At 39.1% G+C, this 14286-nt stretch overlaps 1 protein-coding gene across 1 annotated transcript in view; it reads right to left on the bottom strand.

Moving 5' to 3' along the window:
* Positions 1 to 14286, bottom strand: part of Phex (phosphate regulating endopeptidase X-linked) — a 300129-nt gene that overhangs the window by 215486 nt on the left and 70357 nt on the right. The window contains exons 10-11 of the mRNA XM_021152917.2: positions 8355 to 8448; positions 5653 to 5781 (exon numbers count right to left, since the gene is read on the bottom strand). Coding sequence (XP_021008576.1) covers positions 5653 to 5781; positions 8355 to 8448 — 223 coding nt within the window. The remainder of the gene's footprint in view (positions 1 to 5652; positions 5782 to 8354; positions 8449 to 14286) is intronic.

The following is a 14286-nucleotide window of genomic DNA, read 5'->3' as shown; positions in this document are numbered from 1 at the left end:
GATATTTAACTCATCAGATCCCTGCACCTTCCTCTTCCTACCCCCTGTCTATAAGGTAAGGGCTGTGTTATACAACATGCATCTTCAATGAGAGGCTGTATTGTCACAGGTCAAAAAGCAATAGGGCCACCTGATCACAGACTGGAAGCACCACAACTATGTGGGTTTTGTGTGTGTGTGTGTGTGTGTGTGTGTGTGTGTGTGTGTGTGTGTGTGTGACATTTGTCTTATGTAAGCTAATTATTTCCAAAGTTAATTATAGTTAACAGAAAACTAATTCACAATAGAACATGGGCTTATGCCTGATTAACTGGATTTAGACCTAACCTACACAATTTTCATGATGTTGGGGGAATTTATGTATACACTCCAAGCCTCAGCTTTGTCCATCTGGAAAGTGGAAACACTAATAGTAATCACAAGATCGATGATAAATGGCTCCACATCTGGAATGTGCTTAGAAGAGTACTGGACATACAGTTAAACCCCAGTTAATGTTGCTACCATAATCTTCATCACTAGATTTAATTATACCATGACTATTGCACCAGATATCATGACAATCATTTCTATTCCTTACTTTCCTAGGACTCTTCATGTGACCTCTATGAACATTAATCTAAGGCATTTCCCTGTGCATTTAAGGTAGCAGTTATGGACTGGAGAGATGGCTAAGTGATCAAAGTGCCAACTGTGCAAGAATAAGGACCCAAGTTCACATTCCCAAAGCTGCTAGTGTCTGTCTGTGTTTAAACTGCCAGCACTAGGTAGGTGTGGCTTGCCAGGCAGGGAGTTTTACCAAACTGGTGAGGCTCTAGGTACACTGAGGGACCCTTTCTCAGAAAAGTAAAACAGAACACTAAAAAGGAAAATACCTGATGTCAACCTCCCCTCTGCTGGCACGTTGAAACAACAAACCTTTACATTGGATTAGGGTACTAAAATTAAATTACTTTCACCTACTTCTGTTATGCTAAATTTTTATTGAACTCTGATCTTAAGGCTTGCACAGACAGAGCTTTCCCCACTGAACCATCTTACCAGACTATTACTATTTTTTAAGAATTAGTTATTTATTATATGTAAGTACACTGTAACTGTCTTCAGATACACCAGAAGAGGGTGTCAGATCTCATTATGGATGGTTGTGAGCCACCATGTGGTTGCTAGGATTTGAACTCAGAACCTTCAGAAGAGCAGTCAGTGCTCCTACCCACTGAGCTGTCTCACCAACCTCCAACCTATAACTTTCAAAAAACATAATCCCCAAGAAATTTAAACCTATACACAGGGCTTATATCCTTGCTCTGTCCTATAGTGTTACATCAAACCACAAAGACAACAAAGATCAAAAGAGGTCTCCCATATCCTTTCCGTCACTCCACTGGCCAGTCCATTAGGTACCATACAAGCAAGACTTGCAGCTAACATGTCTGTCCCGTTCTCTGAATGGCAGAAGATTTGTTCTCCCCCACCCCCCGCCCCTTTAGGTGGCTCTGTGTTGAAAGACTCTCTTTTTCTATATCCTGTTTTTCTCATTGCTAATTAAATTGGCTAAAATCCAATAATTGTGTGAATGAAGGAATAAGGGCTGCGGTCAGTATGCCTGCATTTACCCAGGTATACTTGCACTTAGAAAACCATAAAGAAACAGTAGTGTGTAATTACACACACACACACACACACACAGAGAGAGAGAGAGAGAGAGAGAGTGAGAGAGAGAGAGAGTGAGAGAGAGACTCATGAAAAAGAAGGCAGTCCTAGTAGATCAGTGGATTGGGAGAGGCATAGAGCTAAGGCAGCAGACAGGGATAAGAAAGAAGTCACTTTCCCTCTAGAAAAGAAACTTTGAAATGTATCATTTGCTCCCTCTCAGCTACAATAGATAACAGGAATGTCAAGGGATATCAACCACAGGCCATTAGGCCAACCCTGTTGTGAAGATAGTCAAGAAACATAAAAAAAAAAAAAAAAAAAAAAAAAAACAGGAATCTGTCAGAAAAAAAAATACTATTTTAAGGACAAATTCAATAATTTAGGGAGTGGGGCAGGATACAAAACCAGAGGCCCTCGCCCAGGATTTGACACAATCTCAATCATTTAGATTTTCAGAGATTGAAACCTGAAGCATTGCTCACACTGTTACCATTTGAGTAAACAAAGTATCATTGTCGAGACAACTGACCTGGCCTGACCTGACCTGCTCCAGTGACTCACCAGGGCTTCTGTTTCAGGTGATAATTATTTTCTAGTGAGTGAAGTGAGGGACTTGCTACTCAAAGTGTGGTAGCTGGCACAGCAACAGGATAAAATGGGAACTTGCTGGAAATTGGGGCCCTAGACTGGACCAAATTAAAGGGAATCTTTGTTAAAATGCAGTGGGTTTACTACCATCTTGCAATGGATTCTGCTTTGTAACAAGGCCATGCAATATGCGCATGCAGAAAGATTTTAGTAGTACCTGAGGTTTTTAACCTTCTGATGATGGTCATTTGTTTAACAGAGTCCCCTTGGTAAATAAGCCATCACAGTCTCTCAGTACAAATTAGACTTTCTGGAATTTGCCCCAGTGTGGCCTTTCCTTTTCTCTGGACTGTTCTTAATAATCCATATTTTTTTTAAAACAAGTACATCAGTGGCTCTTGGGTGGAATCCCTGAAATGAGGCTAGAAAAAGCCAGCTTTGTTTTCTTTTACAAGTTTCCAACATAACTATCCCCTGAGGCAAATAATTTGGGCATAGGGGAAGCAAATAATTTAAGGTAAAAAAAAAAGTAGTCATACCCTGAGACTTGAAAAGAGGGCACATGCACCAAAACTGAGGAAAATAAATTCCCTACTTTTCAGATTAGTTCAAATATGTGTACCTCTCCCAGTACATACTCTTTTTAGTCATTCATTGTATTTCTATCCTCTTGAGGTTTTAGTGATACCCCTGTGATTATTTAATAAGGTTTCCATGTATTTACTCTGGCCAAAGCGCAAACAAAAACTTTGAAGACTACTGAGCATTTTAAAAACAAGAATTCATTTCTCGGTGGTCCTATTTAGAATAGGCCTGTTTATTTTAAAAATATGTTCTCAAACTTGACAGAAATTCTTCAAAGATAGTAAAAAAACAAATTAACAAAAGATAATGTATTTAGATTAGTGATATTTAAGAATAAATTCCAGTATATGACACAGAATACCCACCATCTGATACTATTATCACTATATGACACCAACCATTTGAACTACCATGACTTAACAGACTCTGTGTCTTTACCCTCAAACTCAATGGTTATTAACTACCTGTGTCCGATATGCTTATATGTCTACATCTGATTGATAAGGCAGTACTCTAATACTGAATCACACATGGATATTTTGCTTATTGGCATTGGTAAAATGTAATTTAGACAAAGAAAATTCACATAAAAGTGGCTAACTAAAATGTATAACTCAAAAGTGCACTCCCAATAGCAAAAGTAGCAAAAATAATGGCCTAACTAAATATGAACAAAAGGCCTGACTAGACATTTTCCAAAGACATTCAAATAGCATGAAAATGCATTGCTTATAACTAGTCAGGAAAATAAAAACCAAAACCACAATGAAATATTACTTCATGTCTGTTAAGGTAATGACTATGAAAGTCAAAAGAGGCAAGTGCATAAATAAACAAAGAAACCTTATAGAGTGAAATATGAATTGGCTCTGCCATCAAGTTGAAACAGTTTAGAAGATCCTCCAAAAGACTACCATAACAACCTAGCCATCCTATTACTGGCTAGATTGCCAAAGGAAATAAAGCAAAGTCCTCAAGAGACAGCTGGATCTCATGTTCATTGCAGCATTTTTCCTAATAACCAAGATATGGAATTACCTAAAGTATGATGCATGTCTGTGTATTTCTTAGCCATGAAGCAAGGGAATCTTATCTTTTCCAATAACATAGATAAACTTGGAGGGCATAATGCTAAGTGAAATAAGCCAGACACAAAAGGAAAAATAAGATCTATATGTGGAATTCCTCCCCCTACCACCTGCAAAATTTTGGAACTCCAAGATACAGAGAATATAAACAGAAGTTGTCAGTGACATAGTGTGGGATTGGGTGATGTTGGTCAAATGGTACAGCCTTTCATATAAGGATGTATAAGTTCCAATGATCTTATGCACTGCATGGTGACTTTAGTTACAATAATATATAATGTGTTATATGCTTCAAATTTGTGAAAGTACATATTAAGTGTCCATATGTTGTATACTAATTTCCTTCCATTAAGATATAAGAAGTTCATTTAAAAAAAAAAAAAAAGGTGAGACTTATAAGACTGGAAAATTTAAAGGGATGCTCCTTAGGACTCAAAAGTAAACAACTCAGAAACCTGGAGAGATTTTTCAAACTGACTAGATACACGAGGCCCCCTCCCTAAGCTTACATAGGAAAGACTTCTAAGGAGACAAGAAGCCAGGCCAGCTGCTTGAAAAAGAGAAAACAGCCAGGCTGTATGGAAGGGGCACAGGCCAGCTGACTGCCCCAAAGATACTCTAACCTGTTGAGCTGCAGGCATCTCATGCAGGAACTCCAGGGTTCTAGTCTTTGTGACTTTCAGCCACCCCTGCTCCTCTCCCATAACCTTATAGGTAACCCCAGTGAAACTCACTGGTTCGCTAAGCTGGACTTTGGTGGGGTCATTGCTTTTGCCAATTTCCTATCTGGAATGAGTAGACATTTGTTCCTGGCTCCCCAGAAATAGTGTCACACAATACTATCCCACAGACAAACACAAAATGATGATCAATGTGCTGATTTTGTTGTGGTAATCCCTTTACAGTGTGTATCAAATCATTACATTGTATACCTTGAATATATACAAATTTTGTATGTCAAATGAGCCTCAGTAATGCTGAAAGATACATATATATTCATGTGTGTGCATATATATATATGTATATATATATTTCCTTCAAAGCACTTGAAACAGATGGAGAAAAACATGTAACCATAGTGACAAATATCTTTAAATTCATGAAAGTACCCAAGGAGCTAAAGGGATCTGCAACCCTATAGGTGCAACAACATGATGAACTAACCAGAACCCCGGAGCTCTTGTCTCTAGCTGCATATGTATCGAAAGATGGCCTAGTTGGCCATCAATGGAAAGAGAGGCCCATTGGACACGCAAACTTTATATGCCCCAATATAGGGGAATGCCAGGGCCAAAAGAATGGGAATGGGTGGGTAGGGAAGTGGGGGGCGGTATGGGGGACTTTTGGGATAGCATTGGAAATGTAATTGAGGAAAATACCTAATAAAAAAATATAAAAAAATTCATGACCTTAAACTAGACCTTGACCTAGACTAAGATTTTACCTGCCTCTAAGCAGCCATACCAAATATCCTCAGTCACACTGGCCCACCCTTCTGGACAGCTATTGCATACATTCTCTGTCCTCAGACCTCCAATATATGTTCATCTCATCTCACATTTGATGAGTTTTATTCCTGTTTTCCTGGGAAAATGAGAAGAAATATAAGAGAATGCCTTTGAATCTATAACCCTGGAAGGGAGACTGCAGACTGTGGACCATCTTGTCTGTCAGATCTGCCTAGAAGACCACTCTTCTGGGTGTTTGCCTTTATCATCCAGGAGGCTCCACTTACCATTTCCTTCTTATCCTCCTGGAAGTGAACATTCACAAACATTTTCCCCACAACATATGGGAGTGCACTCTCGATAAAGTTGACACATTTGTCCCACTGAGGCAGCAGAGTTGTGGTCCCCTGGATTACCTGTGGAAAAAAAAGCAATACAATTTAAGCTTCGGATAAAACTTATTGCTGGGTTTAAAAAAAAAAAAAAGGAAGGCAAACCATCTAGAAAAATACTTCCCATCCCCCTCGCAGATAGATGTCAGACAGGAAAGGCCACAGTGAAATCAGATGGAGAAAATAAAACTCTTGATTTTCCCTGATTTCTAGCCACAACCAAGTGAATATGCTTTAATAGTGAAAAAACAATGCATTTCACCTTTAGTCCAATTTTCTCCATTAAGAAAAACATATGGGCAATGTCATAGCTTTTCTACAGCAAATGGAGCAAAGGTAAATGCTGTCCAAGGATTCAGATAGTACTTAGTACCTATTGAGGTCTGCAGTTCTACCAGGAAAAGTTTGGAATTGTGGGCAATCAAAGTTCTTGTTAGCAGACTAGCAGACCATGGCTCACCATGAGCAACCTGGGTAACCCATTTACATAGTGTCATAGCAGAGGAAAATACAAATGTAAAGGCTTTTCCCATCTGTCCTGTTATGCCATTATAAGAAAACATTTACAAACAAGTAAGGGACTTCCAAAGCAGGATTTGAAAGTGCCAAGGTTTACTCTGGGGATGAAAGCAGAGAAATAAATGCCATGTAAGTTTTCTCTGGAGAATGGAGTGTACCGGCAGACTGTGAGGGACAGAGACCCTGAGAATTGTGGCCTGGAATACCCCATGCACAATTTTAGAGCAGGGTTGTTAGAGTGGGGCAAAAGGGATTAAAGCTTAAATTCGTTTCTCCTTCCTTTCCTTTCTGGGAACATGACCCTTCTCAGAGGTAAGGGATGAAGTTATTTTTAAAACCTCCAGAGAGAGAGAGGGAGGGATCCTACAACCTTCTTTGGCAATTCAATATTATATTTAGCACTTCATGTTCAAGAAACATCCCCTTATACCTAACCTCAAATTTTCACACACTACTTCTTACACCTCGCTCTCTCATTTTCTTCACAGTGAGGGTGGAAAGCAGCTGGGTACCATCTTTTATGTGATCCATAGGAGTTAAAAATACACACACAGCAAAAAGATCTACTTGTTTTGTATCTTAACTATTTGGTTTGACCTAAATATAAGTAATTGTTTCATGCATGCATGTCTAGCCTTTATAAGGTAACTTTATATTCCAATGACTGTAAAGGGTCAAAAGTTGCCCCCAAATAACTGCATCACTCTCCAAGTATAATAACCCACCATAAATTTCTGTATTTCCCAGTTTCTCTAATAACTAAAGCGGATGTTAAATAAAATAAGAGCTTATACGATTTAACATTCACTTTGATTTAAATAGATAGAAAAATAAAATACTTTTTAAAGCTACAAAATCCTTAAGTCCCCTAAGCCATGGCAGAATTAGTCATCAGCCTTGGAAATGCAGATGAAAGCAACATCTGTCTGTGTAAGTTAAGAGACAACAAAGGTGGGTGAGAAACAAAGATTCAAGGGCTAGGTAACTGGGGGGAAGAAAATGGATTCAGGCACTTAAAGAGGATATTATGGAAGGAAATTAAAACGGGTCTAGCAGAGTTAGGATAGAATCAAGATTAAATATCTAAATAAAGTTAAATATGCAACTCTAACACCAAATAAAAAATGAAGCTGATTCTCCTTCTCTCCTTCTCTCCCTCTCCCTCTCTCCCTCTCCCCCTCTCCCTCTCCCCCCCTCTCTCTCCCTCTCTCTCTCTCTCTCTCTCTCTCTATATATATATATATATATATATATATATATATATATAATCAGAACATGGAGAAATCTTAAAAACCATAGTTACAGTGAAATAGATCATCAGACTGCGTCCTTCCAGTCTAACTGAAATTGTGTACTCTTTGATGCACATTTCTCTTTCCCAGTCCTCCTTCCTCCAACTCCTAGTAACCATCTTCCTACTCTCTGTTTTTTACATCAATTATTTCATATTCCACATACGTAATGATATTAGGCAATGTTTATCATAATGCATAAAGTAATCATAGTTAATGATAATTGTGTGTTTCAATTTTGATAAAATAGGCCTTTGATGTTCTCAACACAGAAGTGATATGTTGCTGGAATGATGTATATGTTCATTATCTGACTGAATTTTTCTAGATTGCATTCGTAGATCAAAATATCACCCTAAACCCCACAAACACACATAATTATCACAAGTGTTTGCCAGTAAAAAGGCAAAGAAATTAAAATAAATTTGAACTACTTTGAAAGGGATATATCATTAAGAAACATCAAAACAATAATTTCAGTTAAAAGCACTGAAATAAACAGAAATATGCTGTTAAGGAGGGACATTTGAACAAGATTGGATGGCCCAAAGTATCACTCTAAATATTATTATACAGCCAGAATGGAGAGCTTGGGGTACATTTATAGTAAATAGGTATACCTGAGTAAAATGAACTAATGTGAATAAGTTTAAAGTAGAATTTAGGTTGCAAGCTCCCTACATCCCATCCATAAAGTTTTTTTTTTCCGGAAGTAGTTAACATTAGAACTTCCCCCAGCATGTAAAGTTGGCCCCTGATGAAACATTTCAATATTCAGCAACTTACCCTTGAGAATTCTAGCCATCTATATTGAAAGCGTCTGCTGAGGTTTGGAATTCTGGAATAAACCATTCTCCACACTAAATAGTTGGCAATGGTTCTGTTAAAAAGAAATGAATATTTATTATATTGTAGGTCATACCTGATTTCCTGAAAAACACCTTTGGAAAACTGTTGGCAAGGCTAATAAAAGGTCAATAAACACCAGTGAAATCAGCCTGAAGGTTCCAGCCCCTTCGCCAAACCTCCCATGTCTGGAAAAGGGAGTGCCTTCAAATAAGTGATGACTTTTCCCATTTATGTGTATTATTAGTCTTCAGAAACCAAAACCAAAATATTAATACCAACAGTCTAAATTTTTGCTTTGCTTCTATAACCTCTAAGTAATGTGAGCCCAAGAAAGTCACCTAAGTCTTCTTGATTATCTTTCCTTGTAGAACAACGAAGCTATTCCTCACTTCACAAGGTGATTGTGAGGTTAAAATAACAAAATAATTAAGAGAGTGAACTCCTAACTCTCTGTTGACCTCCACGCATATAAAGAATCTCACACAGTTCTGTAATGCTTAGATACATATTTTCAAAACTCTGTTCTATTTTAAGTGTTGCCTTTTTTTTTTCTATAAGGAAAAGAATCCCTGACCTCGGAAAGATGTATGGTCTGAGTTCATTTCTAACTCACCCATGATGATGCATTTTTAATGACCCATCCCCTCTTAGCTGTACCATTACCATGGTGATTAATGAAAGACATTCCTAAGATGGCTCCTGGGTCATGCAGAAAGACAAGTAGCAGTGTGACATGGTGATGCTACCAAACCTACCAAGAACATTTCACACGCTCATTTGCATGATCTCCTGCCACTGTAGATATTCTGCTATGAGCAAAATCTTGGTTTTGCACATGTTTGTTTGTTTTAATTTATATAGACATTCAGATTAGCATCTCAGGACCATTTTTGAGGCAGGTTCTTAGTATGTAGCCCAGGCTGACCTTGAGCCCATGATCCTTATGCCTCTATTTCATAAGTTTGCTGGGATTACAAGCATGTGCCATCATGCTTGGAGTTTTGTGTATTTTTACTTTTTATGCATACATGTTTTGTGTGCATGTGTGTAAGTACAGCACATGTGTGCAGTGTCTGCAGAAGCCAGGAGAGGATTATGATCCCCTGGAACTAGAGACTTACTGATGATTGTGAGCCACTATGTAGGTGCTGATAACAGAACTCAGGTCCGATGCAAGAACAGCAAGTGCTCTTAACCGCTGAATTATCTATCTCTCCAGCCCTTCAAAGAACTAATTTTAGTAAATATAGAAATACAAATTTTTAAAGAAAAACTGTTTAAGGTCATAAATTTATTTTCAAGCACCATGACATTTGTACTTTAAGTCATATTATTCACATAAAATTATGTTAATATAACTGGATATGTAAATGTGTATTTCATATATATTCGTGAATATTTCAGAACGTTTTGGCATACCCTTGTCAGATATGGTTCAGTCACCACTGTTTTTCACTTCTGGCTAACTAAGATGGCATACTAGTACAGAAAGAGTGGCACTTTTGCCATTTTGTTGTTATTGATTTGTGTTTACATTACTAATATTTTAATTCATGTTTCTCTAAAGGAAGGATTAGGAGGTAAATAGAGGGAGTGGAGGAAGAGAGGATGGGGAGAGATGACTGGAATAGGTGGGCATTTAAGAGAAATGTTAAAACCTAGTGCAAGGGAAACTTCCTGTTATCTATGAGGGTGACCTCAGCGAGGTCTCCAAGCAATGGAGGCTATGGAGCCTGAACCAGCCATCTTTTGTAACTGGGCTAGGCTCCCAGTGGTGGGTCTGGGACACCAACCCAGCCACAAAGCCTTCAACCTATCTACCCAAAACTTCTCCTGTCTGCATCTTAGATGCTCTGGGGCAATGGTACCTCAAAGCTAGTGGGTGTGACCAACCAATGACTGGCCATGTTCTATTTCAGCCACTAAAAGAAACACATCATTTTAGGTCTTTCCTTTGTGCCTACATTTCCCTATTCCTCAATAAGCCAAGGAATTCTCACCAAGCATTTATTCTGTTGACCCAGTGTGCCAGATACCATGAGGAAGGAGCCACGGTAACTCAGCACCTACAGTTGGTGTGATAGTAAAACTGTCAACTTGATAGGATCTAGAATCACTTAGAATCACTAGATTCACAAGCCTTCCAGAGATTATCTAGATTAAGTTAACAGAGGTTGGAAGACCCACCCTGAATGTGTGTGGCAGCATTCCATAGGCAGGAAGGCCAGACTGAATAAAAAGAAGGTTATCTGAACCTTCCCTCTGCTTCATGGCTGTAGATGCAATGTGACCAACTGCCTCAAGCTCTAGCTGTCATGACTTCTCTACTATGATAGACTGACTACCCATAAACTGTGAAACAAAATAAACCATTCTGTCCTGCTTTGATCAATTTTTTGGTCCTGCCAATACGAAATGGAACTAATATAGTAGAGAATAAAACATTTCAGCTTATTAGTACAATTTTTCTTAGAAAAAAAATTAGGGGGCTGGAGAGATGGCTCAGTAGTTAAAAGCACTGACTGTTCTTCCAGAGGTCCTGAGTTCAAATCCCAGCAACCACATAGTGGCTCATGACCATCTGTAATGGGATTAAATACCATATTCTAGTGTATCTGAAGACAGCTACAGTGTACTCATAGACAAAAATAAATCTTTAAAAAAAAACATTTTTGGGGGTGGGTGGGTGGGGGACTGTGGGGGGGAGTGTATTGGGGACTTTTTGGATAGCATTGGAAATGTAATTGAGGAAAATACCTAATTAAAAAAAAAGCAGATTTTGTTATGAAGACAATAAAATCTTGACCTTTCAATCCCTTTGATTGCAGTTGTTCCTTTGGGAGGGAATAAATTAAAAGCTTTCAGAAATTACAAAAAAAAAAAAAAAAACATTTTTTTATTTATTAGGAACTTAGTATTCTGTCTGTGTATATGCCTGCACGCCAGAAGAGGGCGCCAGATCCTATTATAAATGGTTGTGAACCACCATGTGGTTGCTGAGAATTGAACTCAGGACCTCTGGAAGTGCTCTCAACCTCTGAGCCATCTCCCCAACCCCCATTTTTTCTTAATTGAACAGACTTACTCTGTACTATGTAAGAAACCCTTGCCTCATGGACTCAACACATCCTGAACACCCAGGTATGTACCAATAGTTCTAGGTGTTAGAGAGATAGAAAGGTGAGAAAAATATTGACTCTAGGATATTTTTGTCATGGTTTGAATATGTTTGTCCTTGGGAGTGGCACTATTTGGAGGTGTGGCCTAGTTGGAGTAAGTGTGTCACTGTGGGTGTGGACATAAGACCCTCATCCTAGTTGCCTGGAAGTCAGTCTTCCACTAGCAGCCTTCAGATGAAGATGTAGAACTCTCAGCTCTGCCTGCACCATGCCTGCCTGGATGCTGCCATGTTCCCGCTTTGATGATAATGGACTGAATCGCTGAACCTGTAAGCCAGCCCCAACTAAATGTCCTTATTAGAGATGCCTTGGTCCTGGTGTCTGTTCACAGCAGTAAAACCCTAACTAAGATAGATACTAAAGCTTTTAGCTGAATAGATAGAAAACTGAAGCTTAGAACCACTTATTGAACTCTTCATCACACATTGGGAACCAAACAAGTAAACTCATCTGAAGAGTTTGGATAAGTGCAGATGCTCAGGCCACAACAGGCCAATTAAATCACCAGCTCTAGAGTGAGGTCTAACACAAATATTGTTTTTAAGTCCTGCCCCCACCAAGTCCTATGAATAACCAAAAGAACCACTGTAAGGAGGTTAACCCATGGAGGCTAGCCCAGAACCAAGTATGTGTAAAGCCTGTGTGCTTTTCCAAGCACCACACAGTGATACATGAAAGCTACTAATTCAAGGACAATTTCCTGACCAGTCACAGAAACCTGAAAACACTAGTCCAAAAGAGTTTTGCAGAAACCTATGGGGATCAAAAAAAGAACAATGAAGCTTTTCTGGACCAGGCATTACTAAGACAATAGCATCATAAGAGTGCTAGAAGAGGGGATGCTGGCTGGAAAGCTCACCCAGCAAGAAAGACAATGGCATTGATGAGTTGTTCCAATGTGAAGTAGAAACGTCTAGTTCTTTGGAAAGTTAGTTAAGTCAAATGATGTTTTGCTGGGGCACACAAGTGAAAGGATGTCTTGCTAAAGCAAACAAGTGAAAGACTGCTTTCATGAAGCAGACACAGGTTAAAGGATGTTTGGCTATAGCAGACACATGAAAGGACTCTTCATGAAGGAGTACAAATATGACCCCAGAGGCAGTGGGAGAGGAGCACTGAGCCTTGGCTTTAGTGAAGAGGAGCAAGGCAGAACACACCAAACCAGGCCTTACATAGCTTTGTTGAGTTCAACCATGATAAAGTCACTATTGAGAAACTTACCATAGAACTGCTCATGAGGTTCCTGCAGCAGCTTGCTACCTTCACAGCCTTGCCTCAGGCCAGTTGGCAAGCCTGGCGGTTTCTTCAGGGTTGAACTACAGCTGCCTTCTGTCTGCTTGCTGTAAGGACTAGACTGTAGCTGCTGTTTTGTGCCTGGTGTCTGCCTGCCTAGAGGACTGGACTACAGCTGCTGAGTTGTATTAGATGTTTGCTATGGGACTGAACTGCTGCCAAAGAAGATCGAGCTCACCCACAAAGAACTATTGCTAAACAGGTCAACCTCCCCCATATCCTAATAACTTTTCTCTTCCACTCCCTCTGCTGAGTGGTGGGCTAGAGGAGAGGTTGAACCCTTATTAAAAGTAGGTTGCAAAAGTGTATGCCTACACCAATATGTTCTAAAATTGCTGACTTCAAAACACTCTGGGGTATATAGCTTAGGAGTGATAATATCATGACAGGAACAGAGATGGCCATAATGACTGAATCACTACCACCTAATGATTACACACATCAAAAACAAAACTAAACAAAACCAAAATCAGACTCAGCAACCGCTAAGGAAAATAACCTGTAATAGCCTTCATTTGATCCAAAAAGCAATTTTTGCAATACAGTAATTTCCCTAAATGATAATAAATACAGGAAAGGAAAACATCTCAGCAAAGAGCCCACTACTAGGACAGCAATAAGAAATTCTTCCCCAAGGCCTCTAACTTAGAAGATGTGCTATCTTAAGAAGCGTTTGCTACCCACCCACCCCCCCCATGTTCTCAAATATTGGAAGCTTACATTTATATTATATTTAAGAGATAAAATATCTTCTGTGATGGTTGGCTATTATTATCCCCATTTACATATGGTGAAAGCAAAGGTCAAAAGTCAAGAGACTTTCAAAGAGCTGCTCAGTCTTTCCACTTGAATTTGCTCTTGCTCCTCCTCCTCCTCATACATATTAATCTGAAGTGAGCCAGAAATGTTCTTTCCCAAGATTCTCAAGAGCAAACCAGGTCTTCTGAAATTCTTTAGGCTGTCCAGACAAATGTTTGGGGCAGTAGCTCTCAAAGTAGTCCAAGGACTACCAACAAGTTACACATCACTGGAAAACAAGGTATAAAAACCCCAATCCCTCCCCTAGACCCTGAGGTCATGAAGGCAAAACAAGTAGGACAAAATTGGTGTCATTATAAGAAATCTCCAAGAACTTTCTGTTTTCCTCTCCTTTGTTCCGTTGTTTGTTTGTTTGTTTCTTTCTTTCTTTCTTTCTTTCTTTCTTTCTTTCTTTCTTTCTTTCCTTCCTTCCTTCCTTCCTTCCTTCTTTCTTTCTTTCCTTCCTTCCTTCCTTCTTTCTTTCTTTCTTTCTGTCTTTCTTTCTTTCTTTCTTTCTTTCTTTCTGCCTTTCCTTCCTTTTTTTTGGTCTTTTCTTCCATCTCCATCTCTCTATCTCTGTCTGTCTCTGTCTGTCACTG

Source organism: Mus caroli, unplaced genomic scaffold (genome assembly GCF_978045245.1).
Source record: "Mus caroli unplaced genomic scaffold, Mus_caroli_1 scaffold_5, whole genome shotgun sequence".
In the NCBI taxonomy this organism is placed as follows: Eukaryota; Metazoa; Chordata; class Mammalia; order Rodentia; family Muridae; genus Mus; species Mus caroli.
Note: the sequence above shows the minus strand (reverse complement) of the source record. Positions and strands in the feature narration are given on the sequence as shown.